General features: G+C 42.6%; 1 protein-coding gene across 5 annotated transcripts; it reads left to right on the forward strand.

Annotated features, from left to right (window-relative positions):
* The first annotated feature begins 1,744 nt into the window (after positions 1-1,744).
* On the forward strand, positions 1,745-12,409 carry LOC116783305 (gap junction beta-6 protein). Of its 5 annotated transcripts, none has more exons than XM_032680752.1 (3): positions 1,745-1,914; positions 2,326-2,405; positions 10,622-12,409. In XM_032680752.1, exon 3 carries the CDS (start codon positions 10,644-10,646, stop codon positions 11,433-11,435), a length of 792 nt encoding a protein of 263 aa, XP_032536643.1. In that variant the 5' UTR covers positions 1,745-1,914; positions 2,326-2,405; positions 10,622-10,643; the 3' UTR covers positions 11,436-12,409. The 5 variants fall into 5 exon arrangements, with proteins under 5 accessions (XP_032536643.1, XP_032536642.1, XP_032536644.1 ...); XM_032680751.1 differs by having other exon boundaries at positions 2,329-2,405; XM_032680753.1 differs by having other exon boundaries at positions 1,745-1,895.
* The last annotated feature ends 476 nt before the right edge of the window (positions 12,410-12,885 follow it).

A 12,885-nucleotide genomic window follows, 5' to 3' on the forward strand; every position in this document is an offset into this window, starting at 1 on the left:
GCCTGGGAAAAGGGACCAACCCCTACCTTGCTACAATCTCCTTTTAGGTATTTGTAGAGAGCAATAAGGTCACCCCAAGACTCATTTTATTCAGGCTAAACACCCCCAACTCCCTCAGCTTTTCCTCACATGACTTACAATTTTGACTTTTATTTTCCTAATACTTCTCTTACTGAAAATGTTTAAAGTACTTTGACCTTGGAATGACACATTTCACTTTTTCAAGGTCACTGAATCAAGTTGGAAGGTGATTGGAGAGGGAAAAACACATGAGTTCCAGATGTCTCGTCTAAAGCTTTTCTTCCATTAGAAGATAGGCTTTCCCTTTTGCAAAGTGCAGGTGTGTATCTGGGTCCAGAGCCACCTCTCTGCCTCATGCACATCATACACATGAACCTTGAATGTCCTCTGAACACACAACTCCCTCGGAAGTCAGTGAATGCAGATAAACTCAGGCCTCAGGTATTTATGACTTGCCTAGGTCATCGTCACATCTTCTACCTTGGGCCTGGTCCTACTGTTGCTGCAGTGAACTGATTTCAGCTGCTGCAAGTGCTGAGTTCCCCATGGATGGGGTATAACTGCTGAATGGTCCCAGATCCAGCTTGACCAACAGGTTGGATTAGAGACCTTCTCAGATCTCTTCCAACAGGAATTTTTCTATGGTCCTAACACATAGGTTCCACAGACCTAAGTGCAGGGGTAAGAAGGGGGGGCAGAGGAAAGATGAGTGCCACAGAGGCTAATATTTAAACCACAGATGATGATGATTTCTTATCTTTCAATTATTAGATTGTTTGTGCAAGAAATCTCTATTTTTTTTCCTGAAGATGAAATCAATTATTTGTATTCTAGGAAGTGGAAATAGAAGGTAGCAGAATTTAGCTGGAAATTGTTTTATTTATTCGAACCCTTATACTCTAAACAAGCACAAACAGACACGTTTTTCATTTGAAGTCTAAGGAAATGTCCTGTTGTTCCAGTTGTGCTGTATATTTTCCTTGGAAATTTAGTTCAGAGGTTTACAAGCCATTTATTTAGTTTGATGTGCCTGTGTGCAAGACAGAGAATGCAGTTTTGGGCAGGGATTTTTGAACCTAAGATAAATTGTTTCCTCAGCAACTGTATTCCTTAGAAACAGGAAACTTTCCAAAATAGGTCTTTGGACTGACAAATATCCGCAGCTCCGTGAAAGCCTGCGAGTCTGCAGGGCATTGCTGTAGCATTTCAATCGTACTTGAAAACAAACCTCAAAAAGCCAGAAACGACTGGCTCGTCCTTCTGTGTTTGGCCAGCAGTTCTTTAATGATTTCCAGGAGAAAAGACCTGCTTTTTTTTCTGTCCCAAGGCCCTTCTGAATACCTGGATTTGTCAACATGGAAACACGAAACTGCTATCTTAAATAGATATGCACTTCCTCTGAAAAAAACCACATACCTGCTCTTACCTTGATCTCCCTACAAGCTCTCCCCCTACAAGCCCAAACCAGCCACTAGGCGCCGGGAAGCGACGGGGGTTGTTCGCCCCACCCTTTAGTTTGGCTGTTTCCTCCTCACATTCAAAACCCCGCTCGCCGCAGAAGCCCCTTCCCGGGGCGCAGCAGTGGGGATGGACGCCCGGCCCGGCCCAGCCTGGCCCCGCCCCGGGTTCCCCACAGCCGCCTCCGCGGGCGGGCGGCCGGAGGAGCAGGGCGCGGGCGGAGGCGGGCGAGGGGCGGGTTAAAAGCGGCGGCAGGTGAAGAGGGAAGGACCTTAAAGCTCCGGGGTGGCGAGACTTGGACTGGCCGCTCCGCAGGCACCGACAGACTCACGCTGAGCCCCGCAGCCTGTCCGCCCGCCCGTCTGCCTGCCTGCGGTGCCGGGTGCCCCGGGTGGGGCGGATCGCGCCCCGCAGCCGTGGGTACCGCCGGGGCAGGTGAGGGGCGCGGCGGGCGGGAGGGACGGGCCGCGGCTCAGCCGCCGGCGGCGGAAGGGGAGGAGGGCGCGGCGGGGGCAGATGTCCGCGTACAGGTTCTCCCCGTACAGCTGCCGCCACACTTGTTGCGCTCCAGAGCGGGGCCGGCACCGGTGTAGCGGAGCCGGGAGCTGTGGTGGCGCTGCCCGCCGTGGAGAGGGAGCGGAGGCCGGCGCGGCGGCGCCGTGTGCGCGGCTCCCCCCGTCCCTGACAGGATTTACCCTTCCTTGGCACGGGGGTTCTCGGGTTCTCTTCCCGAGCTTAAGCGTCACGGGCAGTGCTTGAACCCCGCGACCAGTTTTAATTGGGAATGCTCATGTCTCTGTTAATTACGCGCTTAAGTTCTAACGATATCTTTTATTCGCCTCCCAGCAGCTCTCTGTAAGCGCGTTATGTGAAGTACGTACGACCAGCTAAAGCACCAAGCAAAATCAAGGCTCCTGCAATTACAGGTAATTTGCGACACGCCTACAGATGTTAAGAGAGCTGCGGGAAGGTAAACAGCTTGCATCAGTAAAACTGACAGGTCTTGTAAGTGTCTGATCGCACACTGGAAACATTCCTCAGAATTACAGGGGGAATAGGAAATGAGAGATGTGAGTCAGAAATAAATGTATTTCTGAGTATCAGGGTTGGATAAGATCGCACAAAGAACGAGTACTCAAGCCCTTAAGTAAATGCAGGTGAGATGCTGGAGTAAGGGCATGTGTGCTTGCCTAGCTCGTGGCAGTAGCTGGTGGCTGTGTGTGTTCTTATGCATGCTGGGCATGACTGTTTTTCCCATCATTGGGCTTTCCTAGATTGGGTATTACTTTCAGAATCCCTTGTGTTGAAGAAACTATCTTTTTTTTTCTTTCTTTTTATTAACAACCCCCCCCCAAATAGAGGAAATTATTTTCTTGTCTTGTACTCCATTAGTTTTCTAATGGAAATATTCTTAAGAGAACAGGCACAGGGTTGAAAGAAGGAAGTGGCCTTTTCTCTTAAGAATGCTCCTTTAAACCCAGATTTTATGACTTCGATCACTTATTGCATTTTACTGGCTGTGACCTGTATGAAATGATATGAGGGTTTGGGCCCAGATTCTCTTAGGGATTACCACAATGTGCATGTGTACATTGAGACAAGAGGAGAATAAAATACATTTTTATCCTTGATTTTGTTAAAGGAATTATGTAATTTCTAATATCTCTTGGCCTCCACTGTTCAGCCTGAAAACCCTGCTTCTCAGCTACAGACCTTGAAGAGCCCCAGAGAAAAGGCAGTAGGCAGAAGGATGTGATTGTGTTAGATGTAGCTTAGAGAACAAGACAGTGGTGGGACAAACCTCAGCCTGGTAAATGGAGGTACTTCCATGTGTCAACTAGGCATTGCAATGTAGTTTTCCAGGTGGGTTTTCCAACATGTTTTGCAGAGCCATGAGGTTACATCTCTACTTCGTGTGTCAGTGTTTTTGGGAGACTTCAGACAGTCCCCAGAACTGTCAGTCTCGTAATCAGTAGGACTACGTATTACAGAGCTTAAGAACGGAACAATAAAACCCATGAATTAAAATATTTCTCTGGAGAAATTGATTCTGTCCTGATTCTCTGTGTTGAAGCTGGGGCCTCTGATAATGTTGGTGTTTTGCATCCCTTGATGCACAGTCCAGGTAGATTATTTTGGCAGCCTCATTTATTTTGTACAAAGATGTAACTGTACAAGGCAAAAAGGTAGAGCAGACTATCTCAGTAGTTGGACAAATAGCAGCACTCTGAGATACATATACAAGTTCTTCGTAACAGTCATTGCATAAACTCAGTTGCTGCCTGTGAGTAAAGAGGGTGCATTTACAAGATGATTCTTGTGAACAGTTCCAATGAAAGCAGTGGTACCAGAGACTGCATGAAACAGGAACGTGTTTGTGTAAGGAAAAACTTGAAGTGATGATATATGAGGCAAGATAACATGCTCTCAAAACAGAAGGAATGTGGAAAAAGAGAAACACATCTCCTATTAGTTGATAAAAGAATGTTGAAAACTAATTTTATTCCTTATCTCCTACCAGTGTTTCTTCCTGTAACAGACTTTTAAAAAGGAAAAAGTTGTTTTTGTCTTTTGATGAATGAAATAACAAAATACATGCTCAAGGAGAAGCTGCACTGCACTATAAAATCTTAATGTTTATAAATTCAGTTAGTGTTTCTGAAAGGGTGCAAGTTCTCTGCGTGTGTGAAAGAAGATAGTGACTTGCCAGTTTTACAGGAAATGTTACATTTGAAGGAGTGGGCAGATTTGTAGAGGGGATGTAGACCTTTGCCTAGGTGTAGGGGAAAGGAAATAGGAATTAAGTAACAGGCTTAAAAAAAAAAAAAGGCAACATAAGTGTCATAACTAAAAAGTTATTTTGATGCCTGGGAGCAGGGCACAGTATCCCTAAAACTTTCTTTAAAATTTGGGAAATAGGACACTTGTATCAGTGAAGACACAGTCCACAGGAATTTGGTTTTTGTCCAAAGCAAAAAGCTTTAAGCACATTTTGAAGGAAAGATTTACAGGGGAAAATGGCTGAAATGGGCTAAATTCTAATAGGACTTGTGCTGTCTTGTTATGCCTTCAAGTGAGACTGACACTTCTGATTTCCTGTTTTGTACGAATGGAATGAATGTTGTGCCAGGATGTTCTGGAAGATGGTAATCCTCCAGTTACAGTTGCAGGCTATTGAAATAGCTATGGATATTTCCCAGCATTCTTGGAAAATGACTTAAAACTTATGTGAGGGCATGAATATGGGACAGTCATCAGGGGGTTATTGTGGGTAGAACTGAACCCTTAATGGTGTTGATATTTAACAAACACAATTTTTTCTATAACATTTAACTACATACATATTGGGTCCTAGTCTGTTGGGTTTCTCTGGGTTTCACACTGAATTTAATTAGGGCAAAGAATGCCTCCTGTTTCCATAAACTTGAGTAGAATGACAGAACAATGCTTGCAGTGTTCAGGCCTGCAACTGTCAGGTTTCCTGTTCCTGATTAGTCTTTGCCTGTTCTTGTGTCAAATCAGATATACTACAGTCCCTCTGTCACAGCTCTTCTGCTCTCCAGTTTCCACTCTGATCTGGAGATAGGTGTTCAGAACAAAGTTTAAGAGCTACTAGAGAGAATTGCACAGGCTTTTGTGATTGTTAGACTTCTCTTTTGATCTTTATTCAGCTTTTTAGGAAAGAAGTAAAGTTGTTGATATTTCAGAGCCTTCCAGCTGTATGCTCCTTGAAGTTTTTATATACACTGCTGTAAAATTAGAATACCTGCAAGCTGCCTATTAAAGGATTTTAGTTGCCAAAGTTCAAAGCTTTGTCTTCCTGCATTTTGAACTCTGCATTAAAGCTACAGCAATGCAGGGAGCTGCATTCTTTTTCAGGTATCAGAAATATCCCTGATGACTGAATTCAAGCTCTGTGCTTCCAGCTTTGAGATGATACTTATCTCTCTTGGTTCACTGAGCCTGTGAAGCTTGTAATTGTAGTGGAGCATTTCAGAACAGCCCTGTGAGATGGTGAGATTGTTATTGCTAGTTTAATGTCTGGGAAACTGAGGCATGGGGCAGACTGACAGATTAGTTAGGAAGTCTGAGCAAGTTGGCAAGTAACTGCTGTAGCCTGCTTACCAGCCTTTCTTGATAAAACAAAAAGATGCCGCCTTTGGAAGATGTTAATCTGTATTTATTAGAAGCTTCCTTGCTTTGGTCTTGGCAATGCCGCTGTTCTTGTGGTATAGCACCAAAACTAACTCAGTAATCAGAATAACAAAATCTACACCCTAACGTTTAAGTACTTGCTGTAAACTAGATGCCAGGTTGGCAGGGTGGAGGTATGCTGATGCAAAACTACCGAAATCCAGATTTGAATGCTCTTCAAATCTGGGTAATGAAACAGCATATACAGCTCTAGGACACCTTGATGCTGGTTATCAGCCCCTATATAAGTCAGTGCTCCCAGTGTGACTGTTGAGATCAAGACCTGAAGGAAATGCTGTCTCAGAAGCATTTTTGAATGCGTGCTGGACCTCAGCGTGCAGCAATACTTCTTGTTTCAAATTGGGTCATAAAATAAATTTGGTAATGATTTTGCCTCTGATAGTTTAGATATTCTAAATGTTTTCTATGGCAAAAGTTCTGTATTAGAACTGCCACTCTTAGGCATCTGAGTTATCTTTGTCCCCATCTTGGGGGCTGGCAAGTGACACTTGAGACCAGTGCTTTTTTGCTTAAAGGCTATCTTGGTTAACACATTCCCACATGGGACAAAGTGACTTTTGATTTGGCAGATTGCTGATCTTGTATGAGCATCTGGAGGGGCTACTGAAAGGGGTGGAATGTCACACCAAAGTGGTAACTCCTTGTACACTCTGCACCAAAATTCTGATAGGAGTCATGCTGAACACCCTCTAAGTTTCTGTGTAAATCCAGTAAAGTAAGTAAATTGGTATCCAAATTGTAGCTGTGGGGAGAAGAGTATAATTGTGCTCTGAATTTATGCATAAGGATTCTGCGGACCTCTTCTTTAATGAGACTCCTGGATATTCCTATAGCATAACCAAATATTGTAATACTTGCTAATTACTAATTTTTTTGCTTGATAATATCCTATAGCAGCCAGCACCATATGTGTATGTGAAAGAGATGTATCTTGTGTTGTTTTTTTCTTTTACTTTCCCTGTATTCTAGTTGTGGACTTAAGCCACTGACTAATGATTTCCTAGTATAACAGTCTTTAAGGGGTGGGGGTGGGAAGTGTCTGTTAACAAGCTAGCTGTACTCATAAACATGGGAGCTCAGTGATAATTGTCCTGTGTTTTGTGAATTGCAGGGATTTTCACTGGGTGTATTCAGCTTGCTGTGATTGTGGTTTAATGTAGGCTTACAGGAGCTAGCTTTAAAGTAGAAGGCAGTCTAGCCATGGCAGCACACAGCTCAAAATACTGCCCAGAAGCTGTAGAACTACAGAAATAGTTAAGCTGTAGTTCTTCTCTTGCTGCTGCCTAGCTTACTAGTGGAAAAAACCCCAAACCAACAACAAAATAAAACCCCAAATGAAACACCTACTTATGTGACTCTGTTGTGTGATTGTAAGAACCATTTCCCGTGTAACTTAACTTTTCAGTGGAGCATGGTGATCTTCTTTGGGTGTTTTTAACTCCTACTGTAACAGCCATATACTTCTGTAGTCCTCTAGTTGTTGAAATGAAACAGAAGGTGTCACTGGTAGTAGAACAAGGATCTGTGCTGAGGCTTGGAAAGGCTTTATTTTCATGCCCAGTTGCGATTTTTTCGAAGGAAAATTTAACACTTAATATATTCCCATGTTAGAAAGGATTCTAAATGCGTAGTTACTCAACCTCACTAAGTTCAAGTATCTCCTGTTTTTCCAGCTTCTTCCTTTATAACCAATTCCTATCCTCATTCCTACTTTACATTTTCTCCCTGAAAATTCACCTAAGCTTTCATATCTTAAATGCAGTCTTGTACTGTGCTGTACATCTAAGACCAGCAAACTGAGTAAGTCCTTGACTGTCTGCATACTGTTATTTCTGTAGGCATTTGGCAGGATTTGCTCCCATAGAAATATTATCTGGACTGGCTCTATAAAAATAAGAGTTATCAACCCATTAAAGGGATGTAATTTTCCTGCTTTCTTCTCCTTTGGTCAGCAAGGCAGTTAACATTTTACTTGCTAGTAAAAAATAAAACAAGTACCGGGAAGAAAGATAACCTATGATCCACGTCCTAGCTTTTGAGTTAGTTAGGAGTAAATGAGCCCTCACATCAGTACAGATAGTCCAAATGGGATGTTTAGCTGGAGTGATCTGCACTGATGGGTTAATAGTTTGGAGGGCCATACTTGGTTAACTTAAATTCTGCTTGGATCACTGTGTCTTTTTATTGGAGAGAGGTGGACACTTTGGCAGTCTCTGAATTACTTTTGTTGGAATCCTCTAAGTTGCATTGAGGAGAACTGTTTAAAGCCAGCTGGTAGGAAACACTGTTGGTTGGAATTCAGGCTGCCTGAATACAGCCCTACAATTATAATTGTGCCACCCTTCAGGGAGCAGATAGTGAGTCTTCACTGGTATCTGATCAGTGCCTGTAGCACTCTGGAGTGTTCCAGAAGTCATATGACTCTCCACCAGTGTCAAAACAAGCCTGAGAGGTCATGAGCAAGAAGGGGCAAAGGTTGGTGACTAGCTCGGCAAGCAGCGGGAAGAGTAGTGGATGGTGGCAGGAAGAGCTGAAGAGATAGCTGGAAGATTTTGAAAAGGTGTGTGGGAAGGGTGAAGGGGGGAGCGTTTGGGCAGAGGTGAAAGACAAAGGCTTTCTTTGGAAGGGAGAGGAAATCTCACTAGGAGACTCAGGGCAAAAGGCTGTTTCTTCAAAGTGTGGTGGCTTTCTCTTCATTGATACAGATGCAGACATGCCTTTGCTAGAATTGAAGCACATTGTTTTGGCTTAACAAGCACAATGTACTCTCAAAGGAGATGGAGCCAGTCAGATGAAAGGTGTGTATTGTCCTCAGCACTAAAGCTTTGCCAACCCCTCTTCCCCACTGACCCGCTCATTCTGCGTTACAATTTGCAGCCTGTTTTTTTTTAACAAGGCTGCCTTTTCAGATGCTCTGTGGGTCTGTGCTGTAGAGCAGGTTAGTGAAATGGATCAGGTTTAAAAAACAAGACAAACGTACTAGTCCTGGGAATAACTTCTGAACTCAAGTCACCTGGTTTATAATACACCTTCACAGAGTCACAGGAGATGAACTGCAGTGTGACCTCAGGAGCAAACAGGGGGAGAGCAGTTTCTTGAGCTAACTAACTACACACTGGGGCACTTGTATTTTGAACCTCCTTCAAAGGAGGAAGGAGGAAACAAATCCATATGAAGTTGTAACAAAAGGGGAGCAGTATTGGATATGCGGTGAGAGATGAAGCTAAGAAACAGGGCTTATGAGGAGGGAATACGCATGTTCCACTTCTGAGCCTTTTCACACTGTAAGAAGGTGGTTGATAGGCAGGGAGAAGATAGAACAACTGGTTTTTACCTCCTGGAGTATAACACCACACAGTCAACCAGCAGGATCTGAGGAAAATGTAGTTTATGGAACTTGTGAAGGGAGATCACACTTTTATTCCAGTAACTCAAGGAAAAGATACTGTTGCATTACCTAATGTAACAATTAAGTGCCCTCATTTTCTCTGAGCTGTTGTGTGCTGTGACTGATGCTCTGTATAATTGTACGTGACCTACTGATGATATATAAACTCACTGTAAACCAGGAAGGCTTTTGACATTACTCAGAAGGGAGTGTGACATGGAAGACAACTGCAAGAACTGTCATAATTTTCTTCCTCATGCAATGCGATCATCTTGTGATAGATATGATGGCCTTTGTGCCAGTAGCTGCTCTGTTCTAGAAACTTAGAAAACGTGATTTTGCTTATTGCTGCCTTGTGCTGTAAATGCCAAAGAAATATGGTCTCTGAGATGCAAACAAATTAATGAAGCTGTGAAATAAAAACCTTCATGAGGAATTTCAGAGCCAAGAGATCTGTGAGCACTCCTGGAGGGTCCTGGCTGATTCTTGAATGCTGAGTACTTGCAAACTAACTTTCTGTAAGTCCATCTGAAGCAGAGCGGGGGAGGTGGGCTGAAATGAAATGCCTCTGAATGGTCGCTGTGAATTACAGTCATAGTACTTTGAAACTCACCCACTGGAATCTCTATGCTTCTGTTGAAAAGTCTCTGAGCTACTGCTGACCTGTCTGAACTCTTCAAATGTTGATTTTAGTACTCTACCAGCCTCTGAAATGTCTTTGCTAATCTAGGAGTAATGCGGTCTGTGTTAAGAGGGGGTGGGGGCAGAAAATAACCTGACAGGCATTGACAATGAAGGAGTCTTTGTCTAGTTACCCTATGCCCTTTTTGTAGTTAGTGGAGAGAAAGCAATTTTGGTATGAATCTTTAAGCATTGATTTTAAACATCTAACTCAAGATGGATAATGACCAAGACTTTACCTTCATGACCTCAAGCTATTGTGGAATTTGCTTCAACTAAGAATACAGTCACATTTTTTAAATTGATGAATGCAGGTTATCTAGACATCATGGAAGGTGCAGAGCATCAGCAGGAGTTACTCAAGGTCTGTCTTTATTGCTGGAATGTACTCATCTGAACATTATTTACACTCTAAGCTAAGGATAGACCAATCTGCCTTGATTTATATGGGAATTATATCTGTCTAACACGTTACTTTTTAACATAACATCTACCTTACTTCTGGCTGATATCTTCTGTTATTTTGTAACTGTTATCCACCTGCTAGAAGTTGTATCTTTTGATTTAAGGCTGTGTTCATCAGGTTCCCATCTGCTTTTCCTACTTAATGTGGCATTGGCTAATACACCTAGAACTCAAATGAATGTGGTGCCATGTGTAGAATCAAGTAATGATTATACATGCTGATATGTGATTAGATTATTATTTATGACTAGTTGTAGGCAAGCCCACTGCATCAAAATGTTACCACATGGGTATGGTACAATTATGATATTGCCTTTATTTTAAACTACATGCTTGATGGTATTTGTTTCCTGTCTTGATTAATCTTAGTTTTGTTTATTTGTCTTGTCTTAGGTCAGAGGATTGAAACAAGACAATGGATTGGGGAGCTCTGCATACCATTTTGGGAGGTGTAAATAAGCACTCCACCAGTATTGGGAAGATATGGCTCACAGTCCTGTTCATCTTCCGTATCATGATCCTGGTTGTGGCTGCAGAGAGAGTCTGGGGAGATGAACAAGATGACTTTGTCTGCAACACACTTCAGCCTGGCTGCAGAAATGTGTGCTATGACCACTTTTTCCCCATCTCTCACATCAGACTCTGGGCCCTGCAGCTGATCTTTGTCTCCACACCTGCTCTGCTGGTGGCCATGCACGTGGCCTACAGGAGGCATGAGAAGAAAAGGCAGTTCAGAAAGGGAGACCAGAAATGCGAATACAAGGACATTGAAGAAATCCGAAGACAGAGGTTTCGTATTGAGGGCTCCTTGTGGTGGACGTACACCAGCAGCATCTTTTTTAGACTGATCTTTGAAGCTGTCTTCATGTATGCGTTTTATTTCATGTATGATGGGTTCCGAATGCCTCGCTTGATGAAGTGTAGTGCTTGGCCCTGCCCCAACACGGTAGACTGCTTTGTCTCTCGACCTACTGAAAAGACAGTGTTTACTATTTTCATGATTGCTGTGTCCAGCATTTGCATTCTGTTAAATGTGGCTGAATTATGTTACTTACTGACAAAGTTTTTCCTCAGAAGGTCTAAAAAAGCTGGAAATTCAAAACAGCAACCCAACCATGAGAATAAGGAAGAAACCAAACAAAATGAAATGAATGAGTTGATATCTGATAGCTGTCAGAACACAGTTATAGGGTTTACAAGTAGCTAAGGTGGTGTCAGTGCTGATGCTCACTCTTTTTGGAGTGAATGCTTTATTTAGAGACTGCAAATGAAATTTGTTACGTGAAACACAGTTGGGTGAGACTTTGATGTGTAGTGTCAGATGTAAAGTATGTAAATGTCTGGAAAAAGTCAGGGAAGCCTAAACATGTGACAATTCCGTGAGGATTAAATAGGAAAGTACACTTTCCTATGAGTACCCTTACAAGCTGACTGACAAGTGGGAAGCCCACCACTTACCTTCGTGCTGACACATGAGAACTAAATGCAACAGCAATAAGAACAAAATTCGTTCCAAGCTAGGTATTCTAGTATTAAAAGATGTTTTGTAATAGTGATAGTTTTTACTTGTGAACTGACAATTAAAATATTTTTCTAAAATCTAAGATTCCATGTTACTTAAGGTGTTATAGTATGCAACTGATTGTGTTTTGTTTCTTAACCAGGCATATGCAGATGAACCCTGTAACACCATGTTCATATGGAGGAGACAGCAATAGGGTACATCTTTACAGCTTTGCAAGTGCTGCTTGAGTCTGGCCAGGTAGTTTGAGATGCTTGCATGCACACTGATGGCTGTAGAGGAAGTTGTATGAAAGGTAGCTAGATCCTGAGTGCAAAGTCATGCATAAAATCAGCATGAGAATATAGATACAGCCTATGTAGGCTTGCTTTAAACATCTAGCAGACCTGGTAATCTTGCTGATCTTTTAATTGCATACTGCCAGTTTTATAGCAACTTGCATAACTTAATGTAGATGTTTATTTCTCTAATGTATTAGCTGTATGTGTTTATGCTATATCACATCATGGAACTTTTTTGGGTTTGATTTGTTCTGCTTTTTTTGTACTAGACTGATGGTGCTGTTCTGAGACTAGAGGCTATCTGGTTTCAAGGACGTGGGAAAGTATTACTGGAAATGGAGCAAGTTTTCTGAATAAAAGGCAAACACTTCAACCTTTCTCAGTGAAATGAGAGTCTATATGTGAATGCTAGTGAGATGTTCAGTAGGAACTTATGAAACTATTTCAAGTAGGGACTCTACATCCAAAGTGCACATAGCCCCTGCACACCCCTCATTCCCATCTAGAGCATTGATGCCCTAATTCTGTTGTCCATACTCCAGTGGAGATGCACTGGTAACTCTCGAGTGCATGGCAGTATGTATTTGTGGGAGGGGTATGCTGTTGCAGGCAGGGGAACCTGAAGGTGGAAGAGGTGCATGCAGTGCAAGGCCATAACTATATTGTTTTGTGTGTTTCCTGTTTTGGGTCACTTCTTACCACTGACCTTGCTAGAATTACTTTTCTTTTTTCCCTACACTAGTACAAACGGATTAGCCTCATTGTTTTTGTATAATGGAACTACTCTTCCAAGGGGCATAAGAAAGAACAGGTATCCTTAGGACAGAATTGCACTCAGTGCTGTTTTCTTCATG

This window comes from Chiroxiphia lanceolata, chromosome 2 (genome assembly GCF_009829145.1).
Source record: "Chiroxiphia lanceolata isolate bChiLan1 chromosome 2, bChiLan1.pri, whole genome shotgun sequence".
NCBI lineage: Eukaryota > Metazoa > Chordata > Aves > Passeriformes > Pipridae > Chiroxiphia > Chiroxiphia lanceolata.

Excerpts from the sequence above, each read along its gene's own strand:
- LOC116783305 (XM_032680752.1), top strand. The coding sequence starts at position 10,644 with ATGGATTGGGGAGCTCTGCATACCATTTTGGGAGGTGTAAATAAGCAC.